We start from the raw sequence: 24,078 nt of genomic DNA on the forward strand, positions 1-24,078 counted from the left end.
TGGGCAGGAGAGGGAGACAGAATCCCAAGCAGGCTCCGCACTGACATTGCATAGCCCAATGCAGAGCTTGAACTCATGAACCCGTGAGATCTTGACCTGAGCCAAGATCAAGAGCTGGATGCCCAACTGGCTGAGCCACCCAGGCACCCCTCCTCTTATGTTTTAATGCTTTATGTGATCCTTGGGATAGAGATATACCTTCCTCCCCTCCCCACCCAATTCCTAATATATCTGATAGCTTTGGTACTACTGTTATATTCTGGTTTAATTTTAATTTTAATTTAAGTTTACTTATTTATTTTTGAGACAGAGAGAGAGCAAGCATGGAAGGGGCAGAGAGAGAAGGAAAGAAAGAGAATCCCAAGCAGGCTTTGCACCGTCAGCATGGAGCCTGATGTGGGGTTCAAACTCACAAATTGTGATGCTTAACTGACTTGAGCCACCCAGGCACACCTGGTTTAATTTTTAATTTGGAAGCACTTTTATTTTAAAACATTTTTATTTTATTTTATTTTATTTTATTTTATTTTATTTTATTTTTTTATTTTTGGGACAGAGAGAGACAGAGCATGAACGGGGGAGGGGCAGAGAGAGAGGGAGACACAGACTCGGAAACAGGCTCCAGGCTCCGAGCCATCGGCCCAGAGCCTGATGCGGGGCTCGAACTCACGGACCGCGAGATCGTGACCTGGCTGAAGTCGGACGCTTAACCGACTGCGCCACCCAGGCGCCCCAAAACATTTTTATTTTAAATTGTAGTAAATTTTTTTTTAAAGTAATCTCTATAGGAGCACCTGGGTGGTTCACTCGGTTGAATGTCCGATTTCAGCTCAGGTCATGATCTCACAGTCTGCGAGTTCAAGCCCTGCGTCGGGCTCTATGCTGACAGCTCAGGGCCTGGAGCCTGCTTCTGATTCTGTGTCTCCCTCTTTTTCTGCCCTTCCCCTGCTTGCATTCTGTTTCTCTCTCAAAAATAGATAAACATTAAAAAAAAATTTTTAAGTAATCTCTACAGTTCCAGTGTGGGGCTTGAACTCACAGCCCTGAGATCAAGAGTTGGATACTGCCGTCTCAAACATTTTTTAAGTGTGCAGTTCAGTAGTGTTAATTACGGTCACATTATGTTCAACAGATCCCCAGGACTTTATCATCTTGCAAAACTAAAACTCTATGCCCGTTAAGCAGTAACTCCCCATTTCTCCCTTTCCCCGGCCCCAGGGGCCATCATTCTAGCACTGTTTTTCTGTTAAAGCTCTGTGTGATTATGCAAATAATACTGGAAGAAACTGCCTGTTATCCTGTGGGATATCCCCCCTTCTGAATGTGTCTGCTTCCCGTGGTTTCCTTAAGCTCCTTCCTCTCTAAGTTAGCTCTAAGTATCCGAGATTTAGATTCATCTTCAACTTCTTTGGCTAGAGTATGTCATGGGGTGGGGAGTGGTTTGTGCGCTGTATTATGTTCTGTCAGGAGGCACACGGTGTTGGTTTTTCCCAAAGGCCTAGCCTTTTCAAGTCATTCTCCAGGCCACTGCACCAGTCAGTGAGGTTTCAAACCCACCTCTGGGTTATACAGAGGCCAGCTGTTTAGTTCCTTCTTCATTACCTCTTCTGGATTTTCTCTGCATTCCTCCTTCATCACTACAGCCTAGTTTTTAGACCCTTGAATTAAGAGGTAGTGGAGACTCTTGAGGGGTCTCAGGGTGGGCCATTTGTTGAGAACCCTGGGCCAGGGCTTCATGCTTCTTGAGGAGCCTTAACTAGAGAAAGTCAGGGAGCACAGCTTGACTAAGTCTGTTCTGATGCTTTTTTCGTACCCAAACTGGCAGCGGTGACAGCATGGCATCGCTCACCCTGCCTGTCACCCCTGAACTATTTGGAACACACAGAAGATGTATAAGCCACAGCTTCTATATTTTACAAACTCGAGCTCACTGAGATGGTGCGTATCTCAGCCTGTTATTTTGGCTTTCAGCCTGCTGCTGTCCTTGTGGGCTTCCAAGGATAATGCTTTCCTGCTTCCCTGCTTTTCCCATGCAGTTCCTGACATCTGACAGGGCACTACTCTTGTATTTGGGCTAATTTTTTAAATTTCGAAACACTCATGTTTTAAGCATTTTTTTTGTGATTATGCACGTAATGCATATTCCTTGAAGATTATAAAATTTTTTTAATGTTTTTATTTATTTTTGAGACAGAGATACAGAGCATAAGCAGGGGAGGGGCAGAGAGAGATGGAGACACAGAATCTGAAGCAGACTCCAGGCTCTGAGCTGTGAGCACAGAGCCCAATGCAGGGCTCAAACTCATAGACTGTGAGATCATGACCTGAGCTGAAATCAGACGCTTAACTGACTGAGCCACCCAGGCGCCCTTATTCCTTGAAGATTATAAAATAACATGTTTTTCTTTGAATACCTGTATCTCTCTCTCCCAGATATACTTGCTGCTAAAAGGGATAGAAAATTGTCCAGATATTTTTTCCTATGCATAGATCTATATAGATTTTTACGTTAAAATATTTTTATGAAGTAGAATCATACCAGCGCTGTATTGGAGGTTGTAATCTTTATTCTAATATACCATGAACATCTTCCCATATCCATAAGTATGCCCCTAACTTTTGTGTTTTAGGACTGCCTCGTACTTGGTTACGTAGATGTATCCTGATTTACTTCACTAGCCTTCTAAGGTTGTAAACTGGGGTTGCTTGTAATCTGTCTCTGTGTGCACATTACTGCTATAGTTACACTTCCCTGCTATCTCTTGGACCTTAGCATTTCCCTTATCAGTCTGCTCTATTGTCTTTGCATATAGTCATATTTCCTAAGAGGGAGTTCCCAGCAGAGGAATTTTTGGGCCAAAAGGTATGTGTATCTTGAAGGTTTTAGAAACATTCCTGGCCTCATCCCAGCAAGGTCTGAAAGTTGTGATTTTTTTCTCTAGGGAACTACTCTCTTCCACACCCCTTTTCTCCTTGAAGAATTTTCACTATGAACCCATCTAATAATAGGAGTGAGGTCAGAGCTGGAAGAGTCACAGGCAAAGTAGCTTGACCAGGGGAGGGGCAGAGAGAATCCCAGGCAGGCTCCATGCTGTCTATGCAGAGCCTGAGTGGGCTTGATCCCACGAACCATGAGATCATGACCTGAGCTGAAATCAAGAGCCGGACACAACCGACTGAGCCACCCAGACACCTCTTGACATAGTTTTTTTTTTTTAAGTTATTTATTTAAGTTATCTCTACACCCAATATTTGGCTCTAACTCACAACCCGAGATCAAGAATCATATGCTTCTCCAACTATGCCAGCCAGGTGCCCCTTAACTAGTTTTACTAGGTTTACTTTCCTCATTAAACAAATAATATGAAGCATATTAAAGAAAATGTTGGAAAACAAGGCTAATCAATTTCCTGAGTCCCAGAATCTCAACAAGTACAAGCCCAGGAATGTAGTCCTGTTCACAGGTAGAAGAGCTCTTGGCAGAGGAGAGAGTGTGGGCTTTGGAGCCAGGCTGACCCACACCAAATCTTGCCCCTTCTTGGAAGCTGACTGATTAAACCTTGTTTCCTTAGGAAATGGGGTAACAGTGCTTCCCCCTGGAACTGTCCAAAGGCCTGGGGCTCATCTGTGTAAAAGAGCCCAATGGTGTCTGGTGAATAGTAGGTACTCAGCTGCCAGTAGCTGCTGTTACATAATGCTTTGCTTTGTTTTCATGTAGTTTTCACTTACTTTTTAAGGTTTTCTTAGTGACAGCAAACTACAGAATTGTAAACCAGATTTAAACATTGAAACACATTTTATCGTTTAGTAAAACGATTCTCCATACAAAGAAGTTTATCTTTAGGTGAAGGTTTCTCAGAACATGTTGCAAATCTGAAGTTCTCATTTCATAATCACATTTTAAAAAAATGGCTAATTATATAAAGGTTTGATTCAGAGAACATAAAGCATTGTATTTATAGTTTTCTTAGATTTCAAAGAAGTGATATTACTAGATGAGACGTGACGAACATTTCTGTGGCTCTGGGGAAAGATCCTGATGAATTTGTGTCTGGAGGGGCAATGCCATTTGTAGCAGAGGGAGGCCAGGAAGTCCATGGGTGGGAAATAAGTGACAACCGTCCTCCCTCCTGAGTCACTGACAGGTGCTGCTTATCACTTATGTTCTGTGTCCACTGCACTGGGAGAATCTTTCACTCCAGGCAGACAAGGCCAACTGAGCAAAGTTTGTATGTGCAAAGGAATGTCTTTGCCTGGTGTACACGCACCTGGTGTAAATAAGCATTTGAACAGCTTTCCCAGTAGCTGGTGGATAACTCATTTAAAACACACCAACAAAAAAGTCTGCCTATTTGATAAGTCAAAGTAGTGAGTCTTTGCTTACTAATGAATTTTTCCCCGTATGTTTTTTTAAATTTCTTTGTGAACAGTTGAGGCTCTGTACCTATTTAGCTGTTGGGTCTTCATGCATTTTCTTATTGATTTGCCTGAACTCACTTTTCTTTTTTTGAAGTGTGCACTTCTGAAGGGTTAATGTTTTCCATTTTAAAGTAATACTTGGCTCATTAAAGACAATTTGTATTTTGGGGTACCTGGGTGGGCCTTGTTGGTAGAGCGTCTGACTCTGGCTCAGGTCATATCTCATGGTTCCTGAGTTCAAGCCCCGCACTGGGCTCGCTGCTGTCAGCGCAGAGCCTGCTTTGGATCCTCTGTCCCTCTCTCGCTGCCTCTCCCCTGCTTGCTCTCTCTCTCTCAAAAATAAATAAACATTTAAAAAAAAAGACAATTTGTATTTCTTAGAAAGGTAGAGTTCTCCTCCCTCTGTGCACCCCCCGCCAAGCACCATGAACACCTTTTTCTTATAATTTAAAAATGATAACTAGATTCATGAAAATGGTTGCCCCTGGAGAGCAGTGGGGAAAGGTCTGGTTTTCACAGTACCTCTGCCGTTTCTACCCATGTGACTGTATTACCTATTGTAAGGTGTTTAAAGTTTTCATGGAGCTGTGCTCACTCCATGCATGCAATAGCGGATCTTATTTCCACCCAGTCCTACACCCACACCCTGCTCTTTCACCCCCTTGTCTGTTATCACCTCATTAATAGCCACACCAGAGCTTTCTGTGCGGGGCCTTCCCTGTGTTGTCTGCATGTTTGACTTAGTTCTGATTTTTCATAATTGCAAATGATACCGTAATGAGCATTTTGGTGCTTGAAATGTTTTCCCAAACTTAGGATTCTTTCCTTCAGATAGGTTTTGCCAAAGGGGAATCACTGGGTCAGGAGGGCTATGATTGTTTAAAGGTTCTTGATGCATCCAAGCTCCTTTGAAAACATTACACCAGTTTGCGCTGCTGCCTGTAATGTGTTTGTCCCACACATCCTTGTTGGCATTATGTAGTAACAGCATTTTTCACTTTGCTAATTTAATAGGGGAAAGGGCATCCAATTTTTATTGCATTTATTTAGTTTTTTTTAATGTTTATTTATTTTTGAGAGACAGAGACCGCATGAGCAGGGGAGGAGCAGAGAGAGAGGGACAGACAAAATCCAAAGCAGGCCCCAGGCTCTGAGCTGTCAGCACAGAGCCCAATGTGGGACTTGAACCCACAGACCAGATCATGACCTGAGCTGAAGTCAGACACTCAAGCAACTGAGCCACCCGGGCACCCCTCATAATTTTATTTTATTTTAATGTTTATTTACTTATTTTGAGAGAGAAAGTTTATTCGAGCAGGGGAGAAGCAGAGAGGGAAAGAGAGAGAATCCCAAGCAGGCTCCATGCTGTCAGCGCGGAGCCCAGTGTGGCGCTCGAACTCATGAACTGAGATCATGACCTGAGCCAAAATTAAGAGTTGCCCACTTAACCGACTGAGCCACCCAGGCACCCCTCACTTTAAGTCTCCTTTAACTACTCTTGAATTCCCTTTGGTATATTGCATGAAGAGAAGATCAAAATTACCCATTGTAAATTGCCTCAACATCAGTTATCAGTAAATGGTTCATAGTCATATTGTTGTATAGTGCGGAATCTAGTATCTGGGCCATCTACTTTGTTTCATTTGCTTGTTGCCCTATTGTATCTTAGATCTGTACTCTTCTTTATAGCCTTATAGTTGAGTTTTCTATTACTGTGCCTTAGAGTGTATTTATATGTATTTTATATGAAAAATATATAATTGTTATTCTTCCAGATGAACACTTATGTTTATCAATTAAAAACAGCCTTTTGGTGACTAGTAAACTTATAAATAAATCAGAAAGAATTAACATTGTTTCATGTCCTTTCATGTATTCAAACTCGTATATTGATGAGGGTTTTATACTTTTCTTCTCATCAGGTCACAGGTTTTCCTCAGCCATTCCTATAATACTGTTGCAGTTGTGGGTTTCCTTGTGTAGGGCTTTTCTTTTTTCTGTTATAGTTCTCATATAAAAAAGGAAAGCCAGCATCCCAGGAATGGGGTCCCTTCGGTGTTGCCCCCATTGCATGCCTTCAAGCCAACCAAACCCCAGACTTCCAGAAGCAGTTGGGGGCCAGAGATGCTCTTGATAAGAGCCGGGGACTCTCTCCCCAGGAAATTCAGAGATGCCTAGCAGTAAGGGTAGGTGTGTGTGCATGTGTGCGCCCACACAGAGACTTACGAATGCCACCTCAGTGGGGTCAACCGTGCCCCCACCTCGGCTTCGAATCTCTCCTCCCCCTGACGCTTGCAGTTGGGAAGCTCTGAGTTCAGTGCTGGCGCCCAGGCCATAATTAGGTCTCCTACAGGTGGGATCTTGGAGGAGGAAGGAAGTACAGGACCCACTGCCTGGCACCTCACCCACTTCAGCCTCTCAGGTAAAAAGATAGGCTTGGAATAAAGAGAAGAAGCAACCTGAGCAGCAAAGAACCTCCATGAGGCGCACCTAAGGGAGCCAGGGGGCAGGATGGGCAATGTCATGAGGAGGAAGGGGGATAACCCTAAACAAGAACCTCCTGTTACAGAATCTTTTGATTTCTCAAGAAATCAAAATTGAGCTGGAATGCTCAATTTGTATGTGACATCTCCCAATATTTTAATGGGGACAGCTAGTTTTAAAAAACCCAGCAGGAACAGAGAACATTTGCAGGCCGTGTCTGCTCCGTAGGCCCCATTTTGGCGCATCTGACTCACTAGGGGTCAGATCCTCTGCTGGTTTCTAACCCTCATGCCTTGACCAGGTAGGGACACAGAGCTGAATAGGTTGGAAGAGGCAGTCACTTGCTCAAGAGGGTCAGCTAGAAACTGGTGGTGTCATAACTAAGTCAAAGTCAGGCCGTGTGACTCCCAAGCCATGCTGTTACCGAGCCCATGGGTTTAAGGCAGTGTTTCTCGATGTGTGATCCCTGGACCAGCAGTACCCCATTACCTGGTATAGCAGACAAGTGATGGCCCCCAAAGAGACCAGTTCCTAATACCTGGAACCTGTAAATGTTACCTTATTTGGAAAAGGTGGCTTTTCAGATCTGATTAAGGATTTTGAGATGGAGGGATTACCTGGGTGGGCCTTAAATGTCATTAATATATCCTTATAAGGAGGCAGAATGAGATTTCACACACACACATGCACACACATGCACATGCGTGCACACAAGATTTGAAGACTGGAATGGTTCAGCCACAAGCCAAGGAACACCAGAAGCCGAGGAGGCAACAGAGGACCATCACTGAAAGCCTCCAGATGATATCCTTGCTGACATCTTGATTTGGACCCAGTGATACTGATTTTGGGTTTCTGACCTCCAGAACTCTGTGAGAAGAAATTTCTGTTGTTTTAAGCCACCAAGTTTGTGGCCATTTTTGAAAGCAGTCACAGGAAACCAGTACGCTTAGGAAAATGTTAGGAGTGAATATTCTGAGGCTCCATCCCAGATCTACGGAATCAGAAATTCTGGGAGCGGAGCCCTGCACACTGTCTTTTAACAAGCCCTCCAGGAGATTCTGTCAGAACTTAAAGTTTTGAAAACAAAGGCTGAAGCCAAGGGTTGAAAAAACAGGGACCAGGAATTTTGTGCGAACATGTTAATGGGGCCTGTGGCAGATCAGGAGGTGATCTTGACCTAAAGGCATTCGTGCATTTGTGTGATGTGCTTGGCCCCCACAGGCATATGGGCTTTCAAGTTGATCCCGAAAACCGGTATTTCTCAAACTTTAGTGCACAATACGAAGAAAGGTAATAAGCAAAACAAGGTGGTGTGTGCTACAAGGAAAAAGAAAACAAGGTAAGAAGGCAGAGGGAGTGCCAGTTGGGAGGGCTAGTTTTAGACCAGGTGGTCTGAAGAAAGCTTTCTGAAGAGGTGGACTTATGAGAAATCAGCCATGGAACACTGGGGAAGAGAGGGTTCTGGGCAGAGGGAACAGCATGAGCAAAGGGCTTGAGGTCAGGAAATAGCTAAAATGCTGGAGGAGATGGGGGAGCAGTGTTGTTACAACTTGCTAGAGGAAATACATGTGTTCTGTGAGAGGACTTCTGGAAGCCTGTGCCTGGTTCCCTGTGGACTTCACCCCATGCACCTTCTCCCTTTGCTGGTTTTACTTTGTATCCTTTTGCTATGGTAACTCTTAGCCACGAGTATGATTATGTGCTGAGTTGAGTCCTCTTACTGAGTCACCGAACCGGGGGGTGGTCTTGGGAACCCCAAGGCATTTCCCCAAGACTAACATGTGATATGATGAACGAGCTCTGAAGTTTCGTGTGGGTGGTAAGTCTTAGTAAGAACTGCTGGAAGTTAGTTGCCACAGAGGTGTTTCCTCACCCTCACTGTACGTGCAGGGTTTCTCTCTGGTATGGGTCCTCTGATGTACTTTAAGGGGTGAAACATGGCTGAAGGCTCTCAGACACTCCTTACACTCTTGGGTGTCTTGATGCTGTGGGTGTGCTGGTGCTTGGTCAGGGAGGAGCAGTACTGAAGGTGTCCCCGCACTGCTCATGTGTAGGGGCTCTCCCTCCAGTGTCCCCGCACTGCTCACACATGTCGGGGTTCTCCCCAGTGTGAGTTCTCTGGCGGAGGCTGAGGGAGTTGCTGTAGCTGAAAGTCTTTTCACAGTTACTGCATTTGTAGGTTTTCCTACAAATGGGTTTTCTGGTGCTTAGTGAGGAAGGACCTTTACCAGAAGGGTTTCCCACAGTCAGGGTACTTGTAGGGGTTCTCGCCTGTATGAGTTCTCTGATGGGAGATTAAGGGATGAGGCCCAGCTAAAGGCCTTTCCACATTCACTGCATCTGTAAGGTCTCTCCTAGTGTGGATCCTCCGTGTTGGCTGGAGAGTGCCTGGTCACTAAAGACCTCCCCACACTAATTACAGTGATAGGGTTTCTCGCCAGCGTGAACTCTCTGATGGTGAGTAAGGCCTGCCCTTTGGCTGCATGCATGGGGTCTCTCCCCAATGTGGATCCTCCGTGTTGGCTGGAGAGTGATGACTGGTCACTAAAGGCCTCCCCACACTCATAACAGTGACGGGGTTTCTCACCAGCATGAACTCTCTGATGGTGAATAAGGCCTGCCCTCTGGCTGCATGCATGGGGTCTCTCCTCAGTGTGGATCTTCCGTGTTATGTGAGGAAGGGCTTGGAGCTGAAGGCTCTCCACATTCAGGACATCCACAGCCTTTCTTCTCTGTGAAGATGCTGAGAGATGTCACCAGGACTGGCCTCTTGGGGAGGCTGTCCTCTCTGCAGGTCTTTATGAAGTTCAGGTCTCCACGTCCTTTGTTTTGGGGACTTTCCAGAGACGTTCTTCTTTGAAGGTGTCCCTGTTGTCAGGCCCGGTGTCCCGGTCTGAAAGAAAGTTTTCAGAACTGCAAATGCCTGTAAGATGTGAGACAAGACACTGAAACCAAGGTGGCTGCTCCATTACCAGTTGTGATGGTTAGTCTTATTTGTCAGTCCCGAGTGATTTCAGTCCAATATGAATCCGAGTGTTGCTAGGAAGCTAGTTTATAGATGTAGCTAGCACTTACAATCACTTCAGGTAGAGGAAATCATCCATGATAATGTCAGTGGGCCTCATCCAATCAGTTGAAGACCTTAAGAGTAAAAGCTGAGGCTTCTTCCAGAGGAAATTCTGCTTGAAGACTGCAGCATCAGCCCCTGCCTGAGTTTCCAGCCTGCTGGGCAGCCCCAGAAACGCATGAGACATTTCGTAAAATAAATCACTCCACACACACAGCTTCTTGGTTCTGTGTCTTTGGAGAACTCTGAGGCAGCGGCTCTCCGGTGAGGCTGGACGTCAGGGTCCAGGCTGGGAACAGGGGAAGCGTGCACAGATTATAATATGGTAAAGCAGGGCTGACCCACAGAGGAACGGAACGTGTCGTCCGGGAAAAGGAGAACTTGGAAAGGGCGGGCCAGGATCTGGGGGGTCTCAGGAGTCCATGTGGGCTGCAGTGAGCCCACACTACCTCGCAGCCGGGTCTCAGCGGTGCTGGATCACATGAACACGCGGTTTCAGGCAGCTGCTGTTCTTTGCTGAGTCACATTTCCAACTCTGGCACTGCTGGCATCTTGGGTCACGTAGTTCTCTGTGTGGGGACCGTCCTGGGCATCGTAGGATGTGAAGCATCATCCCCGGCGACTTCCACGAGGCGCCGACAGCACCCTCTCAGCTGTGACAACCAAAACTATTTTCAGACACTGCTACACTCCACCTCAGGGCAGAACTTCTCCCGGTTTGACCACTGCTGTAGTGGGCTGTGACGTGGGGTTTTAAAAAATGAAACAGAATGGAACAACAGCCTGTCGTGTATAATAAGGGTAAGTATCATTTTGTGAAATTTTCGTTTCAGTCGTATCAGATGCGGACATAGGATGTGCAGTGAGCTGGGGAGTAAAATGCACCTTTCATCAGGGTGTGGTAGAAACAAGTTTGAGGAACTGACACAGGGGCCGTCAGCCCTACCACAGGGACAAAGAGAGCCAGAGACAGAAACAGGGCTTTAGACCGAGCTGAGATGTCCACAGTGTGTTCTCTGCGGGCACCCCTCAAGGGGACTCTGACTATTGGGCCCTTGTTGACCCTGCCAGCCCCATCTAGCCTGTCCTCTTCCCTTCCCCCACACACCGGCACACAAGTGCTCAGCAGGTGTCGGCTACCAGTACTGGGTAACCCAAGTGCGGCCAATTACAAAGCCCGGTCTCTTGGCCTCAGCCATTGGCTTCAGAAAGAAAACAGGGGTGCCTGGGTGGCTCAGTCAGTTAAGCCTCCGACTGTTGGTTGCAGCTCAGGTCATGATCTCACGGTTCATGAGATCGAGCCCCGTGTCAGGCTCTGCGCTGACAGCGTGGAGCCTGCTTGGAATTCTCTCTTCCCCTTGCTCTCTCTGCCCCTCCCAGCTCATACTCTTCCAAAATAAATAAATAAACATTTAAAAAAAAAGAGAGAAAACAGACATGGTCTGATGGCACTCAGGTCTGCGGCTTCTTTTTTTTTTTAATTTTTTTTTTCAACGTTTTTTTATTTATTTTTGGGACAGAGAGAGACAGAGCATGAACGGGAGAGGGGCAGAGAGAGAGGGAGACACAGAATCGGAAACAGGCTCCAGGCTCCGAGCCATCAGCCCAGAGCCCGACGCGGGGCTCGAACTCACGGACCGCGAGATCGTGACCTGGCTGAAGTCGGACGCTTAACCGACTGCGCCACCCAGGCGCCCCAAGGTCTGCGGCTTCTGCTAGAACTTCTGGGAAAGCGAGGCGCCCACCCTGCTGGGACCACTGAGCGTCATTAAAGCCTACTGCTGCCAGAAGTGGAAGGGGCCAGCCTGGGAGTGGAGCTAAGAGAGGAGAAAACATAACTGAGAAACAGACAGTGAGAGCCTATGGAGGACCAAGAAAACCAAGGCCAGAAAGTAACACTTGAGCTCCTAGATCCAGCCATGCCAGAAGCCTCAGTCACCCTTAGCTTTTCCATTATGTTCATCCAGAGAGGTGGGCGCTTCAGGAGAAACAGGGTGGAAAGACCATGAACAGAGGCACTGAGTGGCTGAACCCCATCCCAACATAGTGCTGACATTCCCGATGCCCCCTGGCTTCTATGCAGTGAGGTGGGGTCTGAGGTCACTGAAAAATCACTGCCCTTACCCAGTGAGACCAGGTTCCTGTAGTTCTCCAGCATGATGTCCCAGTACACGGCCTCTGGCCAGGACTCAGCTGCCCCCGCCCCTCCTGGGAGAAGTCTACCACCGCATCCTGGAGAGCAATCAGCTCCTGGAATGACTAGCCCTTCACATGGTCACAGGGAAAGGGAGTCTGGGGTTGGGAGGGGAGTCAAAAGAGAAAAGTTCAGGACTCCTCACAGCATGGCTGGGGCTGCACGTGGCGGTCCAAGAGCCAGAAGAGCTCACAGACTCGTGGAACCTGGCCTTCCTATGGGGCTGTACAGGAAACTGCAATGCACTCAGTGTGACAGAGATTTTCTGGGGTCGACTTACACCAGGCACCTGGGATTCAGTTGCTGGGGACCAACAAACAGGGAGGGTGGGCACTGTGGCACATGGGAAGACCCTGCAGCCAAAGAGGGTGCCCCGACTCAGCCAAGCTAAGGCTGTCCCCCAACACTGGCCTCGTGTTGCTAGTATGAATGTTGCCCTCAGACTCTGCTTGATCCACTGCGGCCTTACTTTCTGCACAGCACTTGTGACCACCTGAGTGACCACGCCTGCGGGTTTCTTTAATGTCTCCCACGTCATTCCTGGTCTCCACGCAAGCAGGGGCCTCGTCAGTCAGCATCAGAATTGCATCCCAGTGCCCGAGAGCGCCTGGCACACAGGAGGCCCGTGGATATCCGCTGACTAACGGATCGCACCCACCGGCACACTGCTGCCTGGGCCGGGTGTGCTCTGTGTCCAACTTGCAGCCACGTCCTGTCTTTCAGATCCCGGGGGCCCTTCCAGGGAAGACCAGAGACGGCCGGCTTACCGGGGGCCTTGCAGTCATAAGCCCAGAACATCGACCGACTTACCAGGGGCATCGCAGTCACAAGCCCAGAACCATGCCCTGCTCTTCGGAGACCCTCTCCTGGTGGAGAAGGAAAGAGCGGTGAGTGACGGGGCCCTGGTGGGCCATGCTGCCAGCCCCTCCTCTGGGACCCAGAAGGGCCACCTCCCTTTCTGGGGTCGGAGGAATGGGTAAATGGCCACTGTTCCCTGCAGCCTGATCCAAGCTGAGAACTCGAAGTGTGGAACCAGGGTTCTGGGTTTGAATCCCAACTGTGACCCACTAGCTATATGACCTCTCTCTGAGACTCAGTGTCCTCGTCTGGGAAATGGGGATAGGAATGGGATGTACCCGTAGGACGTGGCAGGCACACCATGAGCTAGTGAATGCAGACGGTGTCACCCGCCCTGGGTTCTTCGCCTTCCCTGTAGCCACACCCTTGGCCACCTATCTGCTGTGGCCTCTCACTAAGCGCGGTGCGTCCCCCGCCTCTTGGCTTTGGTCTGGCCTCCTAACCTGTGTTGGCCAGCAGTGGTCCTCCCGTTCCTCCAGCATCCCGACCTCGTTCCTGCCATAGGGCCTCTGTCCTTGCCCTTCCCCCTGCCTAGAACCTTCTTCCTCCAGCTTCTCCTCCAGCATATGATTATCCCTCAGGGCTGAGCCCAGACGGCCCTCCTGGAGGGGGTCTCTAACTGCCCCAGTGGCCCAGCCCTAAGTCGCTGTGCCCTGTGCCCTCTGGTGTTTTCTTCAGAGCACTCGTAAGTGACGGCGTTGTTTTACGGCCGTCCCTGGCCTGTGTTCCCCACGGGAATGGAAGGTCCGTCCCATGCACCACCCACGAGTAGAACTCCACAAGCGCCCCCAGAACCTCAGACACAAGGGCGATGAGCATGGACTCACGTGGGTGTGACCACAGGTTTAGAGACCCCCGTGCAGTTGTGCACGATCACACACACACACACACACACCACTTCCGCAGGCAGGTATGTGTCAGCCCTGTCCACGCGGACATCCGACAGGCGGGGGTGCGTCCCTCCCACACAGAATCGCTCAGGACTACGTCCCCACCGCACGAACCCCCAACGCAGCCATGGCAAACCTGTACGTGACAAACCACACTCTACCCTCGTTGTGCACGCGCTCACATGCCCGCTTGTGGTCTGCCCTCATGCGCGCACACACACACCTGCACTCGCCTGCCCGTGATCTGCCCTCACGCGTGCTCTCTCTCACACACACACACACACACACCGGCACTCGCACGCCCGTGATCTACCCTGACGCGCGTGTACACACACGCACACGCACTCACCCGCCTGCCTGTGATCCGCCCTCACACGCTCACGCACATGCACGCGCGCACACACACACCTGCATTCGCACACCCTCCTGTGTTCCGGCCTCACGCGCACATGCACACACACACACCTGCACTCATACGCACACCTGTGATCTGCCCTCGCGCGCGCGCGCGCGCGCACAAAGACCTGCACTCGCTCACCCGCCACGCGCACCACACGCGGACACGCACAGCCACAGGCTCAGCACCCGCGCTGCTCTGACCCCGCCGCACCGCCTGACCCCTCGGAAGCGGAAGTGCGCCAGGCCCCCGCGAGCGGAACGCTCTGGGAAATGTAGTCCCGAGTCTTGCGCACAGGCGCACTGCCTTGTGGCGCGGTGGCTGCGTCCTCCGCGGAGTAAACTCCCCTTGTCTCAGAACCAAGTATGATAAGGGGATGGGAAGGGCCGTGCTGCTCAGAGGTGGTTTAGAAAGGTCTTTTGAAAGAGATGACAAATATGAAGCAGCAGCAATGCCCCAATGTAGGGAAGGGTTTTCTGAACTGAGGAAAGAGCAGGTGCAAAGGCCCTGAGGCAGGGAAAGGATTGACGTGTTTGAAGAACTGAGATAACACCAGCATAGCTTGGGATAAAAGATGCAGGGGAGGGCGCAGGGAAGGAAACTGGAGAGGTGGATGGGGTTCCGCACATGGAGAGCCTAGGGCAGTGAAGGGCTGCAACAGGGATAGCACGATGTGATTCATATTCTAAACAGGAATCCATGTTTTCTGGGTGGAGGGGAGTTTGGGAAGGTAATAGTGAAGGCAGGGAGATCAGGGAGGAGGCCCGTGGGATAGTCCAGGCAGAGATGGTGTGTGCTGGGTTAGGATGGTGGTCAAGGCCTGGTGTTAAATGCATGGGTTTGAAACATACATGGAGGGACACAGTGGATGTGGAGTGTGATGGGGAGAGGTGAGGGTAAGAGGGAAATCAGTAGCCTGCTAGATTTCTGCCCTGGGGATGGATGGATGGCAGCGCACTAAATGGGGTGAACACCGGGGAAGGAGCAGGAAAACTGGGGAAGGAGGAAAAACAGAGACTGCATGTAGGTGTGTTAAGTTTCAAGGACTTGCTACGTATTCGTGCAATGTGATTTAACATGAACGTATTCATTCACGAACCAATTGTTTATTGAGTTTCTATTCTTCACTGACACCGTGTTTAGTGCTGGAGCATGCTAGCACATCTCACAAGGGTTAATTACTAACATTCGAAAATGTTACAAACCAGTTGTTACCCTATAGATTCATAGTTTGACATCAGCTGTGGTGAGGTTATTTACACCATGGAAATTAGCAAATGCTACAATTTTTTTCAGAGAGCTGGTTTTCCATCACGCTATTGGATAACACAAAACAAACAAATGTAATCTCTACCTTCATTCAGCTTTAATTCTCATGGGGAAATAGATTTGTAAACAAATAGCTAAACAATTCACTGACACTGCAATGCATGTTTTGGAGAAAGGAGAGTTCTGAGAGTGTAGAAGGAAAATGACCCAGCTTCGCCAGCAGGGGTGCTCAGGAAGTGATATTTGGGCTGTGATCTGAAGGCTGAGCAGCACATTTTAATATTGGAAACCAAGATGTGTTTTATTGACAAAGTGTCAAAGTTAGATTGGCGGTGCCTTTTTCTTTCTTGGTGGAGTGTGAAATGATGGACTATCCTCCAATTGGTGGTGGTCTGGATTCAACTGCACTAGTTAATCTGACTAGGGAAAGGGTTGTCCCTACTGGGTTTGTGGAGCCCCATGATGCCATGCAGGTGTGGCATAAATCACTGTGGAGAGGGGACTAGAAACCATTAAGGGCTCAGGGGTCCCAGCCCCCTGACTCCAGATAACACCAGTGCAGCTCTGGCTTTTTGGTTTTTTGTTGTTCTGCTTCACATTTGTTTGTTTGGAGAAACACATATTGAACACCTAGTGTGTGCCAGACAGTACACATAGCATTGAAGAGAACAGAGCTCTGCCCTCCTGGAGGTTATATTTGGAGGGAGGGGATGGGGATTTGTGGCCAAACAAACTGAGTAAGTAGTTCAGAAGGGTGATAAATGCAACATAGATAATAAAAAAAAAAAAAAAGGAGGGGATTGAGAGTGACCTGAAGGTGACCTAATTTGGATGGGAGAGTTAAGGAAGACCCTTCTGAGGAGGTGGCATTGGAGCTGAGACCTACAGGATTATAGAGAGCCTGCTACCCCAAACCTGGGATACCCAAGTGACTGGATGTTTTCTGTCTCACTGAGTAGATCTCAAGTGATTATGGGAATGACATCCCATCACCGTTGCCATATTCTTTTGGCTAAAAATACATCACAAGTTTCTTCCACATTCAGGTAAGGGGATTATATAAGGAGGATGTGATTCATTGGTGATCACCTAAGGGTGTGTCTGCCACACCCATGTGATCACCAAAAATTTATGTAATCTAACTGGCTCATCACATGCCCCTTTTCTCTTTTCGGACAATTTATGTCTCTCCCAGGGCTTATGCATTTGATCAAGAGGCTGGTATTCCCAAGTAGAAGAGGACTCTTAATCCTCAAGGATATGTTAGTAGCACAGCAAACTTCTCCTAAAACCTCCCCCCCCCAAATGTCTCAACAAAGTAATGTTTTTGAAGTGATAGAGAGGGTTCAGTCAGTTAAGCACCCCAGTTTGGCTCAGGTCATGATCTCATGGCTTATGGGTTTGAGCCTTGCATCAGGCTCTGTGCTGACAGCTCAGAGCCTGGAGCCTACCTCAGAATCTGTGTCTCCCTTTCTCTCTGCCCTTCCCCCTCTCATGATCTGTCTCTGTGTCTCAAAAATAAATACACGTTACAATTTTTTTTTTAAAAAGCTGCATGGATCAGAGGACTTGAGGGATACAGAGCAATGAGATAGGAGAAATCTGGTCTCAGGATGACTTTGTGGCACACAGACACCAGGATCACAGGTGTTTACATGAATGAGAATGAGGACTTCTGTGGTTTTGAAGCCACTGTTAACTCGTTTTCTGTGAAAGCAACTGAGCAAAAAATCCAACTCATGCAATGCTACTAGGTAAACGTGGTAGGAAGACAAAAATGCCTTCGACATTCCCTTAGAAGGAGTCACATGAAGACTACACAGTGTATCCCTGCAAGTCCAATATGGTCTGTTTTCCTTCTGGAATCGTTGCTTCTTCTGATGAAGCCATTGGCTTGCATTTAGGACAGATACTAGATGAAGAATGTCTGCCATTAGACATTAGACTCACATTGAGTCGGCCATGCTGTGTCCTCTTGTGGAAGGGCCATGGGAACTGAGAGGATGGTTTCCTACTGGACTCGCACTCCAGGGCAAAGGGTCATTGAAGGGGCTCTTGGATGGAATGATCCCCACTATTTATTTGCTCCCTCTAGCTCTGTCTTTCCCTGTGTACATATGGTAGCATTTTCCTAAATTAGATGCATGTTGGACATGTCTCCACTTTATCTGGACATCCACTAGGGCCCCGGCATGGCTCAGTGTCATCTTACCTGGACATCCACTAGGACCCCGGAAGGGCTCAATGTCATCCAACTTTGCTGCCAAATTTTTGGCTACAGGTGTGTTCCAGGTGGTCTTTGGAGGCACTAATACCTGGACCATGACCAGGAGGAAAATTCTGGGAGGGTTTCTGGGTCCCTCCCATGTCCACATACCAAGTTCTAAAAGGGTACCTGAAGATAAAGCTTCTTCAGGGCTCCCTTCATGTCCTTGTTCCTCAGGCTGTAGATTAGTGGATTCAGAGTGGGTGTGAGGACAGAGTAGAAGACAGCAGCTACGCGCCCTTGCATCGGGGAGTAGCTGGCGGCGGGCTGCATGTAGGCAGAGCTACCGGTGCCGTAAAACAGGAGAACGGTGGCCAGGTGGGAAGAGCACGTGGAGAAGGCCTTCCAGCGGCCAGCCGTGGAATGGATCTGAAACACGGTGGCCACAATACGGACATAGGACAGAACAGTGAGGGCAAAGCAGCTCATGATGATGCAGCCACTGGCTGTGGACCCTGCCGCCTCGTGGGCATCCGCGTTGGCACAGGCCAGGCGCATAAGTGGGGGGATGTCACAGAAGAAGTGCTCAATCACGTTGGGGCCACAAAAAGGCAGGGAGAAGGTGTTGGCTGTGTGGAAGGCAGAGAAAAGGAGCCCGCTGCCCCAGGCCACTGCCACCAGGGAGACACAGGTCTGGGGGCTCATGATTACTGTGTAAACTAGGGGCTTGTAGATGGCCAGACATCGATCGAAAGCCATGGAGGTGATGAGAAAACACTCCGTGGACCCAAGGCAGACAAAGGCAAAGAGCTGGGATGCACATGCACACAAGGACATCTCCCTGGAGCCCAGCATGGTGGTCACCAGGGCCCGGGGCAAGGTGGTGGACACAGAGCAGATATCCACCAAGGAGAGGTGTTTGAGGAAGAAGTACATGGGCGTGTGCAGGCGGGCATCGTGTGTCACGGCCGCCACAATGGTGATGTTTCCCAGAACAGTGGCCAGGTAAATGAGGAGGAAGGTGGCCGTGCTGAGCAGCTGTAACTCAGGGACAGCCGAGAAGCCCCGGAGGAGGAAGGCAGTTACTGCTGTCAGGTTGGCCATGGTCTCTCTCTGGAAAAGCTCCTGGACCACAGAGGACACCCAAGGAGCAGAGCAAGAGGGGAGAGATGAGACCAGAGCAGAGACCTAGGAGAAAAGAAGGGGGCTGAGCTCATCTGGAAAGGATGCTCAAACGTTCCTTCACGAAGCACACATGCATTATTTGTCTTCCTGGGAGGTCTCCCGTTCAAATACCTATGGAGGCCTGGCACATGCATAAGTTAGTGAACCTGGCTGAGTGCCACCAGTGGAGGTGGGGGGGGGATAGGGCACTCAAATGAGACAGCTGCTCTGAGCTCTCACCAGCTTTAGTGGTGGGCCAAGCACTGCCAGATCTTCTGACATTTTTCAAGAAAATTTGTAAATGTGAAATTTCCCAAGTATTACATGTTGGCAGTGAGCCTGAACTTAAAACACTCTGCCCATCAAATGGGGCTTCTAATTTAAGAGTTTTGGTCTTGTCGTGTGTCTCTGCTTCATAACTCCATACCATCTTTAAAAAATTTTTTTTTAATGTTGGGGTGCCTGGGTGGCTCAGTTGGTTAAGCGGCTGACTTCAGCTCAGGTCATGATCTCACAGCTTGTGGGTTCAAGCCCCACATCTGGCTCTGTTCTGACAGCTAAGAGTCTGGAGCTTGTTTCAGATTCTGTCTCTCCCTCTCTCTCTTCCCCTCCCCAACTTGTGCTTGTTTATTTTTGAGGGAGAGAGAGAGAGAGAGAGAGAAAGAGAGTGAGCGAGAGAGCGAGTGGGGGAGGGGCAGAGAGAGAGTGGGAGACGCAGAATCTGAAGCAGGCTCCAGGCTCTGAGCTGTCAGCACAGAGTGCAACACAGGGCTTGAACTCATGAACTTCAAGATCATTACCTGAGCCGAAGTCAGATGCTTAACCGACTGAGCCACCCAGACGACCCCATAGCATCTTTTTTTAAATTTTTTTTTCAACGTTTTTTATTTATTTTTGGGACAGAGAGAGACAGAGCATGAACGGGGGAGGGGCAGAGAGAGAGGGAGACACAGAATTGGAAACAGGCTCCAGGCTCCAGGCTCCGAGCCGTCAGCCCAGAGCCTGACGTGGAGCTCGAACTCACGGACCGCGAGATCGTGACCTGGCTGAAGTCGGACGCTTAACCGACTGCGCCACCCAGGCGCCCCGACCCCATAGCATCTTAATTACAGTTCCCTACCCAAGGCCTTCTAATGATCGATTTCCCCCACTAGACTGTGAGCACCCGCCCACCTGTGTGCAGGGACCACTTCTTTCTAATGTCTTTGTTCCCCAGCATCCAGCATAAGAGGTAGTGTATGGTAGGGAAGTAGAATTTAAGAATGCTTTTGTGGAGAATCTGGGTGACTCAGTCGGTTGAGCCTCCGACTTCAGCTCACGTCATGATATCACCGTTTGTGGGTTTTAGCCCTGTCTTGTCACTTCAGATCTTCTGTCTCCCCCCACCACTCTCTCTGCCCCTTTGCTGCTTGTGTGCTCCCTCAAAAATAAGTAAATCTTAAAAAAAAAAAAAAAAGGAATACTTTTGCAACCAGACATCCAGGGTTTGGATTCTGTGTGACCTTGGACAAATACCTTAATCTCTCTGAGCCTCAGTTTCCTCCTCTGTAGAATGGGATAATGTAGTGCTGTGAGGGTCACACGAGGTCCTGGAAGAAGAATACTTAAAACAAGATCAGGCAGGTGGCAAGCTGTCACTAAGGGTCAGCCGTTACTATTATCAGTTTCTTTGCAAGTGTGTGTTCCTTGTCTTTCTTTCCATTATTAGTGCCTGAGCTGCTGGGATTGTGTAATAAAATAGACATGAAAACGTAGTTTTAAACTTCTTCATGGAAAGTATTAGTTTTCTCACACTCCGTCAGCCCCCTGCCATTGTCACCTCCAGTGCTACAGAAGGGCAGCCCTGGGCGGCTGGGACATAAGCACCTCACTTGTTAGGTGGAATAATGCCTGGCCCCCACAGAAAGGTCCATACCCCAATCCATTAAACCTGTGGATATGTGACCTTACATGGCAAAAGGAACTTTGCAAATGTGATGAAGTTAAGGGTTTTGAGATGTGGAGATTATCCTGGACTATCCAGTTGTTGTGGATGAATTGTGTCCCACCCCCCTGAAGTCTTAACCCACGGTTCCTCAGAATGTAACCTCATTTGGAAATAGGTCACTGTGGACGCAATTCGTTAAGACGAGGTCCTTACAAGAAGGTGATCATATGAAGACAGAGGCACGTAGGGGAATAGCACGTGATGACCAAAACAGCTTGACGTGATGAAGTTACCAGCCAAGGGATGCCAGAAATGGCTGGCAACCCACCAGAAGCGAGGCAGGGGCGAGGAAAGAGCCCCTGGGTTCAAATCACAGCCCTGCCACTTGCTAGCTGTGTGGCCTTAGGTAAACTACTTAACCTCTCTGTGCTTTGGTTTCTTTATCCATAACGTGTAGGAGTAATGGTGACCATGTGTCACCCATGCCATGGGATTATTAGTATGTGCAGAATTTTTAGAGCACCATGTGGGGTCTTTATTACTTTGTCCAAATGGATGAGTCTGTGTTTCTCAGAACTGTGCGGTATTACCTCTTCACGGATATGGATTAGAACAGCGTACTCTGAAGCAGTGGAGGGGAGCAGAGACCCTGGATCTGAGCCATCAGCCAGCTGATGGGAGAAATGAGGCTGCCTGATGAGCGACACAGAAGTGTCGATCCTGGGTGTGTAATGAGATCTTAGGAACTGCCTCTTCACAAGAGCCTGAATCAGACCCAGAGTCTCCCCACCCTGTTGTCTCACAGCCTTGGCTTGCATGCCTCCACTCACAGGGAGCTCACTTTAGAGCAGCGGTTCTCAGCTGGGGATGATTTTGTTCCCCCCTCTCCCCCAGTGGACATGTGGCAATGTCTGGAGATAATTTGGGTTGTCATGCCTGGGAAAGTTGCTAGTGGCACCTAGTGGGTAGAGAGCAGGGACACTGCTGACCATCCTTTAGTGCACAGGACAGCCCCTCCCTCTATAGCAAAGAATGATCCGGCCCCAAAATGTCAATAGCACTGAGGTTGTCTCTCTGACTTAGTTTTGAGTCCCTTGTACTACGTCAGCAGAAGGATAACTGGCATTTAAATATCACTTCCTGGGGCGCCTGGGTGGCTCAGTCGGTTAGGCATCTGACTCTTGATCTCGGCTCAGGTCATGATCTCATAGTTTATGGGTTCGAGCCCCGCATTGGGCTCTGTGCTGACAGCACAGAGCCTGCTTGGGATTCTGCCTCTCTCTCTTTCTCTCTCTGCCCTTCCCCCCCCCCTTGTACACACTCTCTCTCTCTCTCAAAATAAACTTCAAAACATTTTTAATAAAAAAATAAAATAAAAATCCTGAGAGCCAGATACTGAACTGAGTGCTTCTCATACAATACACTTAATATTCCCAACCACCCTACTTTATCATCCCCATTTTTTTCACAGATGGAAAAACCGAGGCACAGAAAAGTTAAGCAATTTGTTCACAGTCTCAGAGTTAGTGAGTGGTAGTGCTAGGGTTCAAACCCAGCTGATGAACCCTGTAATCATAGGTGTTCATCCCTGCTCTGCGGCCTCCAGTCATACTCGGTACGAGATGGAAGCCTTTCGGAAATTTGTATCAGCCTGACCTACCTGGTGGGGTGTCCCGACCATCTCCCCGCCCCCCCCAACCCTCCCCCCGCTCCCCCCCCCCCGCCCCCAGCCGCAGTGAAACCAGACCTCTCCAAGGTGCTGAGCTGGGCTTGTGGGAGGCCAGCTCCTCCAAGGGTGTGAGGTGACAAAGATCCAAGCTGGGATTCCCGTCCCTGGGCTGACTCCCCACTTATAAGCTGTGGGCAGTGAAGGCATTAGGGACGGGCAAGCATTGCTGACTCCTGCAGTACTCAGCCCTGAGCCACACAGTGTCTCTCAGCTTGGGGATTCGTCCAAAGTCACCTCTGGGGACCTTCTGTCCCTCGGTGACTCCAGGCTCTGAGCACAAGACTCGTTGACAAGCGGGGCATCAGCCATGCCAACTGCTCACAACTTTTCTAGAGTGGTAATATCAAAACCATGTTAGTCAATGTTTTTGGACATTAGCGATGCTATTCACTGTTGAGAAATGCTCTTCTGCAATATATGGTTTTTGCTTACTGTGTCTTGGAGATATATGTGTTAAATAAATAGAGATTACACATAGAAATATATCAGTCTTTTTGACTATCACACTATGGATAAAAGATTCATGTAGCCAGCCACATGTTGGTGGACTCTTAGGTTGTTTTCAACTTTTTTTTTTTTTTTTTTTTTTTTTTGCCAAGACAAACAATTCTGCCAACACTTATTACACCTTTCTCGGACATCTTACTTTATGTTTTTCAGAAATTTTTATTTTTAAGTAATTTTCTTCATGTGAGTTTTGCATACTTCTTTTTTCTCCATCTCATTAACTTAGAGCTTCAGTGCCTCTTGTGAATGAGATCTAATTTTCCATGACACTTGTGATTGATTATTGCTGATAGTCACATAAGTTATTGAACTTTGTGTTTTGATCTTGTATCTAGCCATAAGGCAGTTGTACTCTATTCACATATATGAACAGACTAGCTTCCACTAACATGGGATCTCTAAATTGAAAGGAGTGCACATTCAAATTCTGGTTAGTTATGCAAAGTCAGCATAAACACCTTTTATCAGTGAATACCAACCATGTATATAAAACTCAACTTTTTGTCTTTCTGGCCAATAGTGGATGTATCAGTCCCTTAAACTCATGCCCATCCAGTGGTGAGAAATGATCTCATTTTTGTTTTGATTTATGTTTCCATGGTTTTTAGAGAGGTTAACCATCTTTTTTATCTGTTTGGCTAATTGCATTTACTCTTCTGTGAAATGTCTATACATAAAATGTTTTCTATTGGACTGTTTGACTTTTATTAAGAATTCGTAGGAATTTTTTTAATGTATCATGGGAAAGTGTCTATTCATGTCTTCTGCCCATATCTTCACTGGGCAGAAGATATGGGCAGATATCTTAGCAGATAAACTAATCCTTTATCCAGTATGTCATTTGCAAATATCTTCTCCCATTCTGTCAGCTGCCTTTTAGTTTTGTTGATTATTCCTTTGCTGTGCAGAAGCTTCTTATCTTGATGAGGTCCTAGTAGTTAAATTTTTTTTTTTTTAAATTTCC

At 48.1% G+C, this 24,078-nt stretch overlaps 1 protein-coding gene across 1 annotated transcript in view; it reads left to right on the top strand.

The window, feature by feature from the left end:
* The window catches only part of LOC131499477 (zinc finger protein 215-like), a 62,553-nt gene that overhangs the window by 19,301 nt on the left and 19,174 nt on the right, over window positions 1-24,078 (top strand). The window contains exon 6 of the mRNA XM_058707516.1: window positions 12,891-13,054. Within this exon, the coding sequence (XP_058563499.1) occupies window positions 12,891-13,054 (164 nt within the window). The remainder of the gene's footprint in view (window positions 1-12,890; window positions 13,055-24,078) is intronic.

Source organism: Neofelis nebulosa, chromosome 17 (genome assembly GCF_028018385.1).
Source record: "Neofelis nebulosa isolate mNeoNeb1 chromosome 17, mNeoNeb1.pri, whole genome shotgun sequence".
NCBI classification, from domain to species: Eukaryota; Metazoa; Chordata; class Mammalia; order Carnivora; family Felidae; genus Neofelis; species Neofelis nebulosa.